The following is a 16,104-nucleotide window of genomic DNA, read 5'->3' as shown; positions in this document are numbered from 1 at the left end:
TATATATACTTCTAAAAGTCGTGTATCATGCATAGGAACGTTGACGCCTGCAAGGCTCTGGTTTATTGGAGTAGCAATTTATTCCGCTTTATCAATTTTCCGCACCCCCCCTCCACCCCCAGTTTTGAATTCTCAATCCAAGCACCTGTCCTACTTTTTTCGGTCTTCATCTCATTTCTGTTTTCACATCTATCCTGGCAGCCATGGTTCAAATAATTCTGCCGTAATATTTGCTGTCATGCTTTAGGCATCGACCCTACCCGAATGCTACTCCTTGCAAATTGTCTTTAATTAAATTATTGTCATTGTTCTTGCGGGTTGATGTTTGACGCGGATATTAGCTCTTGTTGGCTTGAGTAGTGAACAAAATTGAAATTGTATATTTTCAAACGGTTCGTTTGCATAGTCCTACTGTCTGTATGCACTACAAATAAAGTTTTTTTAATTGATTGTATTAACCATCAACCATTACTCTAGTGTTTGCTGCCATCGACCATGCCTCTGGTGATTGGTACTGGCAACCATCTGTCTTGTTTTTGATGCCGTCAGTCATCCTTTGTGTCTTTCTCAGCAGTCCTAATTCTGGTGTTTTTGTTGACCATCATTCTAGTATTTTGGTACCGTCAACTATCACTAAAGTATTTTGGTACCGCTTACTTATTACCTTGATTAGTATACCGATAATCACTAGTGTTTTTGGATTGGGTTATTTAATTGGTGTAAACACCAAAGATAGCCCATGAAAGTATAGAAGAAGACTTATTTCTGGTGGGGTCCCTGTGGTTGTGATTGGCAGTACACCGGGAGACAATCCCCTACTCTTTTCCGAAGAATGTAGCTGCGTTCTGTAACATGCACATGGGCCATAAACGCACACAGGACCAACGGCTTAAACGTCTCATCCGAAAGACAGTGCGCTAATGTACCGTAACTATTCAGCCTTCCAGCTGAAACACGAGAGGCAGCGAGATTTTCATGTTTCAGCGCACACACAGTGGCTACCACCAGATTAACACAAATGTAACCCTCTAATTAGAGACCATACCGAGAGACACCCCTAAATATCAGGTCCCAAAACGTGGTCTTGAATTAATGACTGACAAACTATATTTTAATCCCACATTATCCCTTGAGTCAGTTTTGTTCCAGTTATTCTCTTTGAACTATTCTCTACAGTTTCAAAGCAACTTAATGCTGAATTATCAAAAGGTTTTTATCCATGACTGCAAGATCAGAAGTTAGTGATCATTTAAAATGTTATGGAGTGTAGTTCTAATTGCTCTTCATGAAACATCAGAAAGCAACATGAATTAATTTGGATCCTCTTGCAGAGTAGTTATCGACACAGCTCTATAGGTATAATAGTTAGAATAAGGTATGTCATTGGATACCGTTTGTTAAATAGAAAATAAATGCTGTAACTGATATGCTATCTCCTTATCATTTTTAAAACATGTTTTTCCAACTCTGATCTTCATTCAGGGGGGAGGGTGGGGAAGAAGATAGTATTAAATAATCAGTAATCTATATTAGCTTATCATTCCATTAACAATTAAAAGTATAGATACATATTATTTTAAGTTACATTTGGTAATAATATGTAAATAAAAATGTAATACGAAGTGATATAGTAAAAGTGAATGAGATTGATTTTAAACTACTCAAAGTGATTGTATAATTTTTGCCTGTGTGGATCATCTATCATGGCATACATGGTTTGGATTTTATAATGTATCGTGGTTTAAAATATGAAGAAACGCTTGTAATGGCTCGCATTACCGAATATTGAGACAGGCAGTTTTGAAGAAGGATTTACGTTAAGCGCATTTATTACTTGTATCCACACTCTGTCGTCATGGTTACGGTCAAACACGATATAAACAGTACATCACTTAACGATGTTTGTTGCTGATTGCAACGGTGTGATTGTCTTTGGAGTATCGTCTTATTTGATTATAAGAACGAATTCTGACAGTAAAACATTATCAAGAGATGGATTGATGTTGTGTCCAGGATCTGACTTCTGATTTCTGATATATTTTTCAATCAGTACAAATAAATGTGAATATCGAAAAATGAAAATTATGTCAGTTTTATAAGTGAATAAATAAAAATCTAAATAACTTTAGTGTCAGCTAATACGACTGATTCTTAATAATAATTATAAACACAGCAGACTTGGATTTTTGAAATTAATAGCTATTATAAACTCAATTTTATTTATTGTTTTAAAAATAATTCCAATAACTCGTGGGAAAAATGGTTCATTTGACAACAGGTTACCATACATTATACAGGTGGACTTTCGCAGAAATACCATTGGTTTCTTGTTTTCACAAAACTCTGTCATTATTATCGCGAGTATAATAAGACCATGCAGCTTTTTGGCTTACAGCTCGAGCGAGGCTGTGTACATATGATCATTACTATTAGAAATTAAATTTTTTTTCCACAATTAACAACATTACCATCTTGCTTAGTGCATTATTTTAAACAGCCTTTACATACTCAATAACTGGGCAATTTTTTAAATGTAAATATATACAGTATATATATATTTTTCATACATCCTTAAATCCTCTGTTAATAAATTAAAAGATATTCTGCCATTGTAAATTTTATAAACTTGGAAATTTGAAACAAAAGTTAAATTTCTATATTTACAGGTCTCCTTATTTTAGATGACTTCCAATTAAAGACCACTTTTCTGTGGTCCCATATTATCAAATGTCTTATTGTTATTATTCTAACTAGAAACCAAAGCTGCTAGACCATGCAAACCTCTGTCCCAAAAGTGGTCTTAAAATTGGAGGGAAACCTGTATTTTATATGTTATTAGTTATCAAATAAGAACTATGCAAATACCTTTCTTGCCATTTAAATAGCAATTCAATGTTCTAATTGAATATTTGAAGAGTACGGAATATTTTTCCCGAATTTAACTGCAGATTGTTTTAACATTGTACTTGTTGGATAAAAGGCTATAGTAACGGCGAGGAGCTTACACCTATGTTTCCTGTTCATGCTATTAGTACAACCCTAAATCCTTTCGCCCCCATTAGCAAGCGTGTGACAGCCAGGTTCATCTCAAAGTACTGACTACAAACTCTCATAAAAAGCCAAAAATATTGTGATAGTGTTCCTGAATGGCATTGAGTCCTCCATCTTAATTGGCAAACTGCATTTTTATAGACCATTATGTGTTCATTTTTTATATACATAGATAAATGATTGAGTACGGGGAAATACAAAGGTCTGACGTTTGTTGACAATTGTCAGATCTAAAACGTAGTCTTTAAGAACTTTAAGGCTGCTGATCTTTACACCACAAGGTCAGTAATTGTAGAAAATTGAGGCTATTATGTCATTTATGATCGCTTTTGTGGTATTTCAGTTGTATGTATACCTATGTAGGTTGTGTCATTGTGTTGTTACTGCATTGCGAATGGCAAAATATGACAGTAAATATAATAATGGCTGGTTTTGCCATTGTGGTTAGTAAATGGTGGAAAGTGCATTACTTGGCTACACAATTGCTGCAATATAAGTAATAAGAATATCTCAACATTAGCTTTGTGTTTGCAATTATATATTTATGAATGGTTCTAGCCTTGAGAGTTGTACAGAAGAAGAATGCAATATCAAGAACGCTACATGTGAAAATTAACAGCGATTCGCCATTAAAATGACTGCGTTATTCCTCGGTGAGGGGTCAACATCATCCTCAGTCCATTATGGTTGGGCCTGAGGTATGCAACTTTCAAGAATAGAAAACCAGACAAATTTTCAAAACAGTGTCCCCAACAAAATGAAAATCATTTTTCCTCGATGGGGGTCCACGTTTTCATGAAGCAGGTTCTACACCGGCTGGACTGCTACTGCAACATGCATTATCGAACTGCACATTGGAATACGTATGTGAAAATGTATAGTAAAATGCGCATTTGAATGTTGACTAAAAATTATTGCTTCGTTTAAAAGTGAATGCCTACTTATCATTTGATATTTTTATTTTTTGCAGAAGTTGAAGTGGATGCCGCTGCAACCATGATGATGTTCAAGACGCCCCCAGAGGAGAGATTGGAACAACGTTAGTTACATTTTGTATCAAACCCTGCCTAAAATTTGCTTTGATGTATTCTATCCTGTTTATTTTTTTTTATCAATAATTGAACTGATGATATGGGTAACTTACTTCACATGTTGATGGGTTTTCTTCACATTTCCTCGAAGTAATTCATTTCAGTTTCTGGCTTGTTTTAAGTCAGTCTCTTAGCTGTAATGATAAATTCCAATTTGTAATTGCCTCGGGCCGACAATCAGAACAATGGCTGCAAGAGCATTGATATATCGGTGTGAAGAAATGAGGTTGCTTTACACAAATAAAACTTTCATGGTGTTTACAATAGCTTTCGCATCTTTATTTGAACAAATAACAACTGAATATGAAACAATTTTTTTTGAATGAATATAACTTTCGTAAGAGTGTGTTTGATGTGTTTTTTTATAGGAAAAATTGCTTTAAAATTTTAAGAATGGTATTAAATACTAAACATTATTCTGAAAATAAAAGAATAATGGTATATTTAGCATTTATATATCGCTTCATTAAGTCTATAATCATGGTAAATTGAGCAAATCTATTCCCGAGGTTGTGAATGTGAAATCATGTTTTGATTTTTTATTAAGTTGAGGATTCAATTCATAAGTTTGCAAATATGGAGTACATTAGAATAATTTTTGATTTCAAGTTAAATGCTAAACATTATCCTAAAACTAAAACAATAATGATATTTAGCATTTATACGTTGCTTCATAAAGTTTCTAATCATGGTAAATTGAGCAAATCTATTCCCGAGATTGCGAATGTGAAATCATGCTTTGATTTTTTTATTAAGTTGAGGATTCAATCAATAAGTTTCCAAATATGGATTACATTAGAATAACCTTTGAAATTTAACTAAGTTAAGGGTATGATTCAAGTATGATTATTATACTCTTTCCCTACAAATTATGATTTTTGGTAGTAGGAATTATGTTATCGACGAACTTACATAATGTGTAAATACTGCATTAAATGCCGGGAAGAAATGTGCTGAATTTTGATTACTTTTTTCGCATAACAGATGATCGGCTGACTTCACCGCATCGGGCGCACACCATGAAGACGCCACTATCCAATTCAATAGTTCTGCCTAATGGCCTAGTGTTAATGAATACGATGAAGTTTGGAACCATTGAGCGCAAGCCTACGCTGTCAGACTTAGCAGACATGGCACTCACAGATGGATATCGAAGGTGGGTTTGAAAACATTACGTTTTTTTTATACTTTTGTGCAGACCTCCTCAAGATAATACGGTCTTTGGTCAAGTATAACACAAACTAATAAAAAAAAATTCAATTACAAATTCCACAAGCTTTTCACTAAATTTTAAAGAGACAGATGATACCATAGCATTTATCGCTGGTTTTATATACTTTTTATTTTTACTGAAAATTCCTAACTTGCCTGCCACTGAATTTTAGGGTCTGTAGAGTATTTTTGGTCTTTGGTGGCAACAACATTTTATTGTTCTATTTTTTTTTTTTTTTATAGAAAAGTTTAAGAAATATAAATATTGAATTTATACTTTTGGCAATACAGAGAATTTTTTTAGAAAGTGTGGTGGAAGAGCATTCGTTGATAACGATCATTATCAACTTGTATAGTGACAGGGTGTAGCGGCAGTTTGACGTAGAGGTTGAGGTTCGGACTTTCAATCATAAGGTCAAGGGTTTCGAGTCTCCGCAGTGCAGATTCGCTAGTGTCATTGGGCATGGCACTTTAGCTACATTGCTTCAGTCCACCCAGCTGTATCAATGGGTACCAGCAATCTGCTGGGGACTAACCTGCGGTGGACTAGTGTCCCGTCCAGGGGAGTACAACTCTCATCCGCTTCACACTGCAGAAACTGGGGATAAGCTCCAGCCCTATGAGCCCCAGTGGCTCAGAAAGGATTTAGTAGTTTAGTAATAGTGACAGGGTGAGAATGGGAGACGTAAATTTGTAGCGTTGCATTCCAGAATGTGTATGCACAATACAGAACTCGATCCTTTTTACACTCGCGTATCTGCTTCTTCAAATCACAATTGTACAAGTCGAATACTATTTAATCAGTCTAAGTACAATACTATTTAATCAATCTACTGTTCATTCCTACCACTAATTTGTAGTGAGGAAATTAAGATCAGTTTGATTTTTTTTTATATGATTATATCATGAGGTAGATTATAAATTTCCATTTGGCAAGCATTGTAATTTCATTAGTCTTGAAAAACACAATAATTCAATCAACATTAAAAGCCATAATTTATAACACTTAAACCTGTCTTATACACCTGTCATTGAGAGGCTATTTATTTAAATCTCATGAATTTCTTGCTTTAGTTCGCAAATCATTGTTTGCCCGAAATTCTGACTTATTAATTATCTATTCGTTTAGGAACGGGCAAGCTGGTAACTGTATCCCATCTCCAGCACCAGCAGAAGATCATACTTATAGCATCGGCTCTGCTGTACGCAGAACCATTCCGGTAGCAGCTCTTCCAACGGAGAAGGGTTACACCGCATCAGATGATGATCCGGTGGAGAGCGATATGAGCGATTTTGAGAGCGTTGGCACCGAATCTGAAATGGAAGATGAAGATGACGAGGAATCCTGCGGACTTGGTGATAGTGGCTACGGTTGCGGGTTCCGTAAAGAGCTGAAGATACGCCTGCCAATCAAGAAGAGGACCATTTCGGATTCTCCCGTTGCAATGGAGACTGCAGATTCGGCAGCAGTGGAAGGTGCAGATTTGCTTCTCAACTTAGCAGGAGTCCAACGTAATACCTCCGTTGAGACCAAGACCTCTGTAAACCAAATAACGGCAAGATGATTCTATAATTATCAAAGCTTTGTAAAGGATGGAAATCAGGTCTGCATTGACCCTCTTCCGAAAAATGGTGCCATGTATGGATTCTGTATGGAGACGTGAGAGAGTCTATCCGAGATGGATACTCTCGCAGACAGCTTTGAAATCATACAGGAAAGGATATCAGAGAAGAGAGTAATTTTGACAAATGTGCTATACTAAAATAATAATAGGTGAATTTTGTGTTCTGACAAAGATTATGACCTTATCCTTAGTTTTAAAATATTATATAACTAGGGATTTTTTATAATTGTCTCACAGTAGATTAACAATGAATGATTTTTAAAAAAATTGGGCAAAAACTAGCTTTATGAAATTTAAGAAACACTAACAAAGGCAAGCAATTATTATTTATATTTATACCAGACAGTGAATTTGTCAACATGCGAGTGTGCCCGAGATATTGATTAATCTTCCAACTGTCTGCTACTTCTGATATTTGTGTTTTTATACCAACATGTACACATTAAGAAACGTCAGTGCATAAGACGAGGCTAATTTCGGCCAGTTTACCCAGCTCTTGTTGCGTTACTAGAAATACACTTTGAGAGAGCCAATTGTCTTAATAGTTAGTACTAAGCCCCGAATCAAAATTCGTCTGCACACTGAAATCGTCTACTTGTGTGGTTTTCTTTCATGACTTCCCCATGCTCTCTGACAACTGTGCTTCCATGCCAACGATTTTTCATATACATCATATATTTATTTACAAAAACATATATGAATATATTATAGTCTATAATATATACATATATACATGCGTTTTCATGTAAACAAATAAATGCTTAAATATGGTTATGTATATTTGTTTGTTGGTTTCTTTCAGAGGTTGAGGGTTGGATCTAAAGGGATCACTACCTCTCCATGTAATATACAGTATATATATATTTTAATATTTGTTATGATCATCTCCATATTTTCTCTTACCAATCCAAGATCCAGGTTTATTTCTGTCATGGACAAATGAACAAAGTATTTTAGAAAGCAAAATTTTGTCTGTTTTTAAAATTAATGAAGATTTTTTTTATGTATGTACATTATCAGGGTTTGTTTCAGAGGGTGGCTGCACAAATGGTGGAATGCTGCTTTTGTGATGTATGAAATGGATGTTATGCAAACCTTACCACATTTTTAATGTAACCTTTTATGTGAACAAAAAAAAAAGAAGAATAATTTTGATTGTGTTTATAAATTATTTTGCGTAATCTAGTCTGCTCAGATGGTTTGAAACTCATGTGGAAATTATTAGATGATTAACAAAGACTGTTAATTATTGTCTAATTTAACCCTTTATATATTATTATGTACTAACAAACTTTACATCTAAAAAAAAAGAACTGCTGAACAACTCAATTGAGATTCAAATAATTTTTACAAAGAAAATATTACAAATTAAAAATATTAATTATCATAAGCCATATGAACAAAAGCTTATTATTATGTTTAATGTATCTAGTCATGAATTTTCTATTTTTTCTATAATTAATTTTAGATAATAATTTGAAATAATTGTTTAATCTCGTCAAAATTCAACAATTATTTCTACGATTATTCTTTTTAGTATTATATTCCTTTTCTTTCTGAATGTATATGAAATATGTACCAATGATTTGGACATTTTGTATGCCAAGAAATGTCAATTTAATGTTATTATATTAACTGATTAATTATGCATGTATCTTTTTAACGATTTCGCTCATTAAGGTATTATAATATTTTACGACGATCTTCCAATGCATATAACATGTAAAATGAAATGCTAGACCTGAATTTTTTTGTGCCATTTTGTTTTTCTGAACATGATCAAATCCAACTTATTAAATAGAATGCTAAATTATTCTCTGGATATTAATAGAAAAATGTATAAAAAATTAAATATTGAACAAGTTGGTTTGTATTCCACAAGGTGCTTAAAGGGGTAAACGCAGTGAGGCCGGCATCAAATCCAAAGATATATTGTATATTATCTTAATTTCCTAGTAGTAGTCCTTGTGTAAGATATATTTTAGTTAATAACCATTTAAAAAAATTATTTTACTGGAATTTAAGTGGAATATGGTATAATTATATTTTTTCATATAATTTCTCTCAAGTATATTAGTTGTATAATCATTTATAATTAGGCATTTGTGACGGTTAATTTATTGATATCTTACTTGCAATAGCAATTAAAATTTTGAACCAAGGAAAATAGAAAAAAGAAAAGTGTATAGTAGAATTAGTAGGGTTTGGAAACTGTATGCCAACTAAACCAAGCAAGACAAGTTGACTTATTATGAGCTAAATGTTGTTATGTTCTGTAAAATACTTGCTCATGAATAAGGCGCCCCCCCCCCCCGATTTCAGATATTTTGGAAACCAAGTACGAATTTTGGCCTGATCTACCTAGGCCTCTTGAGGTATTATGCTTGTCTCTCTGAGGGCTACTCTAGACTTATCTCACCTAGGCCCATGATTCTTTGTTCCCTAAAGCCGAGCATTCGCTACAACGGATGGTTTTTAACGGTGACCTGCTCAGACTGCCACCGTCAATCGGCAGATGGCGTGGTGTTGTCTCGCGCCCTTAGGGAGCGGAGTTGGATTCATCGTACAACACAGCGAGTGCTTGACTTAAACATGCTCTGATTTTTTTCTTCAAGAGGGTGGACTTGTACTTGAGCAAACTGCGGAACATTCTGAAAGATATCCTAGCTGAATTTAGAGCCTATGAAAAGAAAAGAGGCAGGGATTGATTTTCAACCACTATAGTTAGGTGTTGGCTCAACAATGCCAAGTTGTGAGAATCCGATTTTGAATGCGGATGATTGAGACACACATGTCAAAATATTAAACATTTATGTAAATACATTCTCTGCACAAAGTAGATTCGGCCAAATTAATGTGAATTTGAAGTTGGCATTTATATCACAGTAAATAGGCCTATTCCTAAAAATAATCTGGCACTCAGACTACCATTTGCAATATGCAAGAGATCTGTTTATCTCATAAATATAATTAACCTCTGTATGAACTTACAAACCAGCAGAAAAATGCCCTCTACAATATATCATCATTGATGCTTCCAAAAGTTAACATAGAGGGCGATCTTCAACATCAAGTAAATGTGATACAGATTCTCTCTGTGCGTGCTGATAAAGTGCAACACCATGCGAAAATCAATTTGTCACATAAATCCGTCTGTGTTAATAATAATAGTAATTGAATGCCTCCTGAATGAAAAAAAAAACCTAATTTAGACAACATCATTCTCAACACATTCTATTAATGTTTTATCCAGTAGAATTTCATTTTTCTAACCTGGTTTGTATCATGCAATAAAAAGTTTTGATGGAAATTTATTTGAGTATATACACGTTATCCATATTACACCAACAAAAATAATGCCTCCCTTGAATAAACCTTCTCAACAATAAACGCCCCATCTATTGATAACAAATGCATTAATAATTTACCATTCCTGTATCATTAAATTTGCTAGTAGTCAGGTAAGAAAACTTCCAGGTGTGTCATACTATATGACATCATGGCTATATATAGGTGTGAGTGATATAAAAACATCATGCCCAGATATGGATAATGTAATTGACAAACTTAAATAGTAATAATAGAGATTTATTCAATGAAAAACAACTATTTTTAGATCTGCGTCTTACTAACAAGATAGTGAATTATTGCTTCATTTAAATTTGCAATTCATGATATTAATTGAATTTTTAAAGGGTTTTTCCCAGACAGTTATTTTTAAAAGTGGTAAAAACTGCAACAATTCAAAACTAAAAATGACGCCTAACTGTAACAGATGTGTCAAATAATCGTCCATTGTAGAACTTCCCGTCACCTGTGTCCAGCGTGTAAAACATTCGATGGTCCTTCACTTTAATTGGCAAGGTTTTCCGTCCGCCGTGGCGTGTGTATTCACACGATACATGCTTCACTGGCACGGTGAACGTGTAGCCTTGGGCGAAGATGCCGTAAGTCTTAAATGTGAGATGTTTTCCACCCTGGCGTAGCACTAGAGCGTTGATGTTCTTTCGGGAATACAGAAATGCCAGTGTAAATATCCCTCCACCTGGAAATATAAGTAGATTAAAAATGTTACGTCAAACAGTAATAACAACAAATAGTCCAGATGATTGTATGAGGGCGGTAATACAAAGATGATGATACTGACGATATACTGATAAAATATAAGCTACAGTTTTACTCTGGTAGAATTACATTTTTCCTAACATAGTTCGGACCAAAAGTCACGAAATAACACATTTTGCCGGTAATTATGTGTTGTAGTATACATATGTATCCAATTTACGCCAACCATAATTAACGGCTCCCTCGAATATACACCTCCTTCGAATAAATTCCCCTTCAAAAAACATTCTCAACAATAAAGGCCCTAGGAAATTCATTCAAATGAATACGGTATATACATACATTTTTGAGCGTGTATCCATGTATACTTTGCCAAATAAATATTAATTAATTATAATATTGCTATACAATATTGTATGTACACAGACCTGCTATCATTGATAAAACTGTGACTCCATATCTCCACCTTGATGCAGAGAGATTCAATTTTATTCCCTCCCACGTAGTCCAGTTTCGTAGTTCATTTGGTGCACCCTCTGGACCATACTTTATTTCTTGTTTCATGTGAGAGTCTTTCATTGAAGTGAACGCAAAGTTCGTTAAATAAACCCAAAATATCAACTGGCTGATGGCAAAGAAACTGACGAACTGGAATAGTCTCTTCTGTTCACCCCTGTACAATAGAACAGGCTTCGTAATTTCATTGCTGCAATATCTAACAAGCAGCGGTTTGACTGCTAAAGGGACGACAGATCTATTCCTATTGCAGATGGCTTGATGATACGCAATTGGCCACCTGGAAATTCTTCTATAAGATGTCACTCTGGTAAACAGCTGGCAGCTGGTAAGTAGTTTGCAGATGGTCAACAGTTTGCAGCTAGTAAACATGTTGTAACTGGGCTGTATGATCAGAGGGAGGCATTGCAATTGATGGAATTTCAGGATATACATTTTCTGGAAGCATTGCATAATGATAATTGTATTCTGTGGTCTATTACTTGTTATGAATAGTTCCTGAGACTTCCAAAAGTCTGCTGACATACGCTGTACCCTACAAAAAAACAATTATTAAATTAATTAAAACCTTGAACAGGAGCCGATCTCTGAAAAGAAGCTACACTCTTCAGTTTGCAAAAGTAATCTAGAAAAGAAGCACCATCTCGAATAGAAGCCTCCTGCTTCAGTTTGCAATAAGTAATCGAAATCTCGAAAAGAAACCCATGGGCTTCAAATCAAGATAATATGGGCTTCTTTCGAAATAGTACTTACAGTCATACTGACATAATCTTTGACTATTTATGATAGCGTGTCAGTATGAATATTATTTCATTGTACTAGCATCGTTAAAATAAAATCGTAGCATTCATTTTGAAAAGAAGCCCTCCTTTTCAGTTTGCAAAAGTAACCTTGAAGAGAAGTCCATCTCGAAGAAAGCCCATCCAAAGTTCCTAAAAAAGAAGGAAGCCCAGGGCTTCTATTTGAAGTTTTACAGTTAGTATTAGAAAGAAAGGAATGAGAGGTACTTTGGTTTGTAAATAGTTGGGATGATTTCTCGATCAGCTGCTCGCCAAAATAAGATAAATAGAAGTCTCTTATTTTACATCTACTAAGGGAATTCGATCCAACTCGGCCACAGTCAACTCGGCCACAAGTCAACTCGGCCACAAATTAACTCGGCCACAAAAAGTTCAGCTGCAGTCAACTCGGCATTCGTGATGTATAAGTTGTGTAATTGAAAATTAGAATTTTGATTATTTTATGTACTACATTTTTATAAGAATAAATGAAGTTGTATAATTGCAAAATCTTATTAAAAATGTAATTTTATGTACTACATTTTTATAAAAATAAATGAAGTTGTATAATTGCAAAATCGTATTAAAAATGTGTTTATTTACGTTTGGTTTGCAGCGTATTTCAATTAACTTATTCATTATTTGTACTATTTTGTTAAATTATTTAATTAAATTATTTATTATATGTTTTATATTTACTATGTTTACTATGGCAAGCCGACTGAATTAGACAGATGACTATGAACAATAAATTTAAATGTGTTAGGCCTATGTTATTATACAGTATTTAATATGGTTTTGTAATTAATATATTTTTATTTTTGTACTATTTGTTAAACTTATATATAATAAATGATAAGAATGTATGGAGTTTTTTTTTTACTATGTGGCAAGCCGACTGAATTAGACAGATGACTATGAACAATAAATTTAAATGTGTTACAGTAGGCCTATGTTATTATACAGTATTTACTATGGTTTTGTAATTTATATATTTTTATTTTTGTACTATTTGTTGAACTTATATATAATAAATGATAAGAATGTATGGAATTTTTTTTTTACTATCTGGCAAGCTGACTAAGCAAATACTCACAAAATTTAAATTAAAACGATAGAAAGAACAAGTACATAAATTGAAATACGTCCCAAAAATATTTAATAAATCAGTGCAAAAACCGAGTATTAAATAAATTGAAATAATTGAGTAAATAAACTGAAATACATCCCAAACAACAGTACCAAGAACGAATAAGTCAATTGAAATACGCCGCAATTAACGCACTACATTCACTGAGAGACGCGCTTGGTGTTCCATAGAAATGAACGGTGGTTCAATTTGTCGGCGGCTCAACCGGTCATAATCCGCCTAGTCTAGGCCTCCTTCACATTTTAAATGCATCTTTACATTTTCTTTCTCCACTAATCACAACGAAGCCCAAGCTCTCTAGCCAGACCTTTAGTTATTTCAACGATCCTAGCGTAGACCTCCAAGTCCTACACAAGATTAGGCCTTGGCTAGGCCCAGAAAGGTAGACAGACAGCTCGACGTCCACAAGTACGTGTCCTCTATTTTTCAAGAACCATCACACACAGCTAGGCTAGCTAGAGCCTAGGCCCGGGCCAGGCTTAGTTTAGGCTACACTGCGGTGGCCTGGCTAGGAATAACATTAACAATAAAACTCATAAGCATGGCACTGACATTAACGCATGATTCCTACGTAGGCCTTAGAATACTATATGGTGAAAACAACTATTGTATGTACCCTACCTATTGAAATTTGTATGTCTGCCCTTTTTCGATCAGCATCCACATGTGTTTATGTCGCGGAATCGATACGGGTCAATTTCTAACCTTTGCACTTTAACCGGCTGCCGGCGCATGACGAGTTATGTTATGACTAGAAATCTCGGAAGAAACGCCCAATTTTTGCTTTCAAATATACTTTGCCTACTCTATAATTATGACTGATATACAAACAAAGTATCAGAAATTGGCTCAGGAATTTGCAAAGGTAAATTGTTGGACATTTTACTCGAAAAGCAATTTAAAACACGATGCGTTTGGTGACATGATTACGATAGGAAAGTTTCGCGAGCGCGAGCAGGCAGCACTGCCACCGCGACAAGTCGGAAAAGTACCTGCCTGGGCCCTCCTGGCATATTCTGCCGTACAAAATATAGGGGTATTTGACCTGGCCTGGGCCTATTTTAATTGTGGCAACGGCTTATCCACGAATCGGCAGACATCTTGAAGTGATGACAAACAACCCAAGTCAGTGGTGCGTAACCAACAGAAATAAGAAAGGCTAAATTCTTGGGTAGTGGCTATCGGCACTGCCGCAGTGCCAAAAAAAGCTGCTGTTTTCTACCGGCACTGCCGCAGTGACAAAAAGCTGCCGTTTTCTACTGGCACTGCCGCATTGCCAAAAAGTTGCTGTTTTCTATCGGTGCTGCCACAGTGCGAAAAGCTGCTGTTAATTAATCGAATCGATGTTTTTATCAATATGACATTGGTATAATTCATAATTCATAATTTTATTTCACTCAAAACGTAATGAGACCGGTGAGGCAAAATGTAACATGTCCCAGCTGTACAAGATGCCTTCCAAAGAAACAATGATAATGTTAATGGCAAGACATAATAATAATAATAATAATAATACAGATAATAATAATAATAGTAATAATAATAATAATAAATAAATATTAATAAAAAGTAAATGATAATAATAATAATGAATGAAGATCAAAATATATCATTGAAGTGAATTCAGTTATTTATTAAAACAAGATTTGGAGGGCTGGACTGTCATGAAGGTGTTGTATTAATGATATTCTAAATATTTGCCTTTTTTTATATCAATAATTGATTAGGTCTAGCCTAGCCTATATTATTGTTAATATTATATTATATTTGTTTAAAAATTAGTTTAAATAATTATTTCTAATTAAATTATTAAATGTATACAATATATATTATATAGGCCTAGGCATATACATAAAACAAAAAATAAACAAACAACAACAATAATATTAATAATAATAATTTTACGATAGTTTGATTAATGAAATAGTAATAATCAGCATAGTAAATAAAATTACGTCCATGCAAAACCTGCTTTTAAATAAAAACGTTGTCTATTTGATTCTGTTTTAAAAAATAATCTTATAAATTATAAGTTTATTTTCTGCGATAATTTTATGCACATATGCATATTCATGTTTTCAATGTTAATCTGGTTGATAAATAATATATAAAAAAATAAATAATAATAATAATAATAAAGGTGCTCGAATAATGCTTTAGTGAATAATTAATAATACTTCAATAATGCTTCAATAGGACAATTTACGATAGTGTGATTAATGAGATAATTGTTGATTAATTTATAGAAATATAATAGGTAGGCCTATATTCCATTAATAATGATTCAGCATATTAAATCAACAATACGTCGTAAATGTAAAATTTGTTTGGTTTTTTTTTTCAATAAAATTTTACCTATTTTATTCTGTTTCAAAAAAATATTAAATTATAATATATATATTATACCTTGATTTATATTTCAGTGTATGCTATTATTTGTTTCTAGCCGTACTTATTGTGTAATAGAGTGTATCTGGCTGTCTCTTATACACATCTAATTACTACATTACGTTTTAACTGAAAATTAATAAAGACCTTTGTAATTGAAAAACAAATTATCTATTAGATGACACAACCAAAGAAGTAAAAACGTGAACTGGATATACAGTACGGTA

The 16,104-nt window shown here is 33.8% G+C and overlaps 3 protein-coding genes across 3 annotated transcripts in view; 2 read left to right on the top strand and 1 right to left on the bottom strand.

The window, feature by feature from the left end:
- LOC117106732 (forkhead box protein N3-like) overlaps positions 1–9,219 on the top strand; it is a gene marked incomplete in the record, with an annotated part of 38,076 nt that extends 28,857 nt beyond the window's left edge. The window contains 3 exon segments of the mRNA XM_033248153.1: positions 4,022–4,090; positions 5,127–5,298; positions 6,484–9,219. Coding sequence (XP_033104044.1) covers positions 4,022–4,090; positions 5,127–5,298; positions 6,484–6,919 — 677 coding nt within the window.
- A 981-nt stretch (positions 9,220–10,200) lies between these two features.
- Positions 10,201–14,244, bottom strand: LOC117106733 (transmembrane protein 223-like). Its single transcript, XM_033248154.1, has 3 exons — positions 14,111–14,244; positions 11,473–12,095; positions 10,201–11,024 (listed from the first exon to the last, which is right to left on the bottom strand). The coding sequence occupies exons 2-3, from the start codon at positions 12,083–12,085 to the stop codon at positions 10,729–10,731; spliced, it is 909 nt and encodes a 302-aa protein (XP_033104045.1). The 5' UTR covers positions 12,086–12,095; positions 14,111–14,244; the 3' UTR covers positions 10,201–10,728.
- Positions 14,215–16,104, top strand: part of LOC117106728 (protein phosphatase 1 regulatory subunit 21-like) — a 28,816-nt gene continuing 26,926 nt past the window's right edge. Inside the window, exon 1 of the mRNA XM_033248141.1 lies at positions 14,215–14,354. Within this exon, the coding sequence (XP_033104032.1) occupies positions 14,304–14,354 (51 nt within the window). The 5' untranslated portion in view covers positions 14,215–14,303. The remainder of the gene's footprint in view (positions 14,355–16,104) is intronic.

Source organism: Anneissia japonica, unplaced genomic scaffold (assembly GCF_011630105.1).
Source record: "Anneissia japonica isolate Jap-2015-1 unplaced genomic scaffold, ASM1163010v1 scaffold287705_len1045735_cov187, whole genome shotgun sequence".
Lineage (NCBI taxonomy): Eukaryota > Metazoa > Echinodermata > Crinoidea > Comatulida > Comatulidae > Anneissia > Anneissia japonica.
Note: the sequence above shows the minus strand (reverse complement) of the source record. Positions and strands in the feature narration are given on the sequence as shown.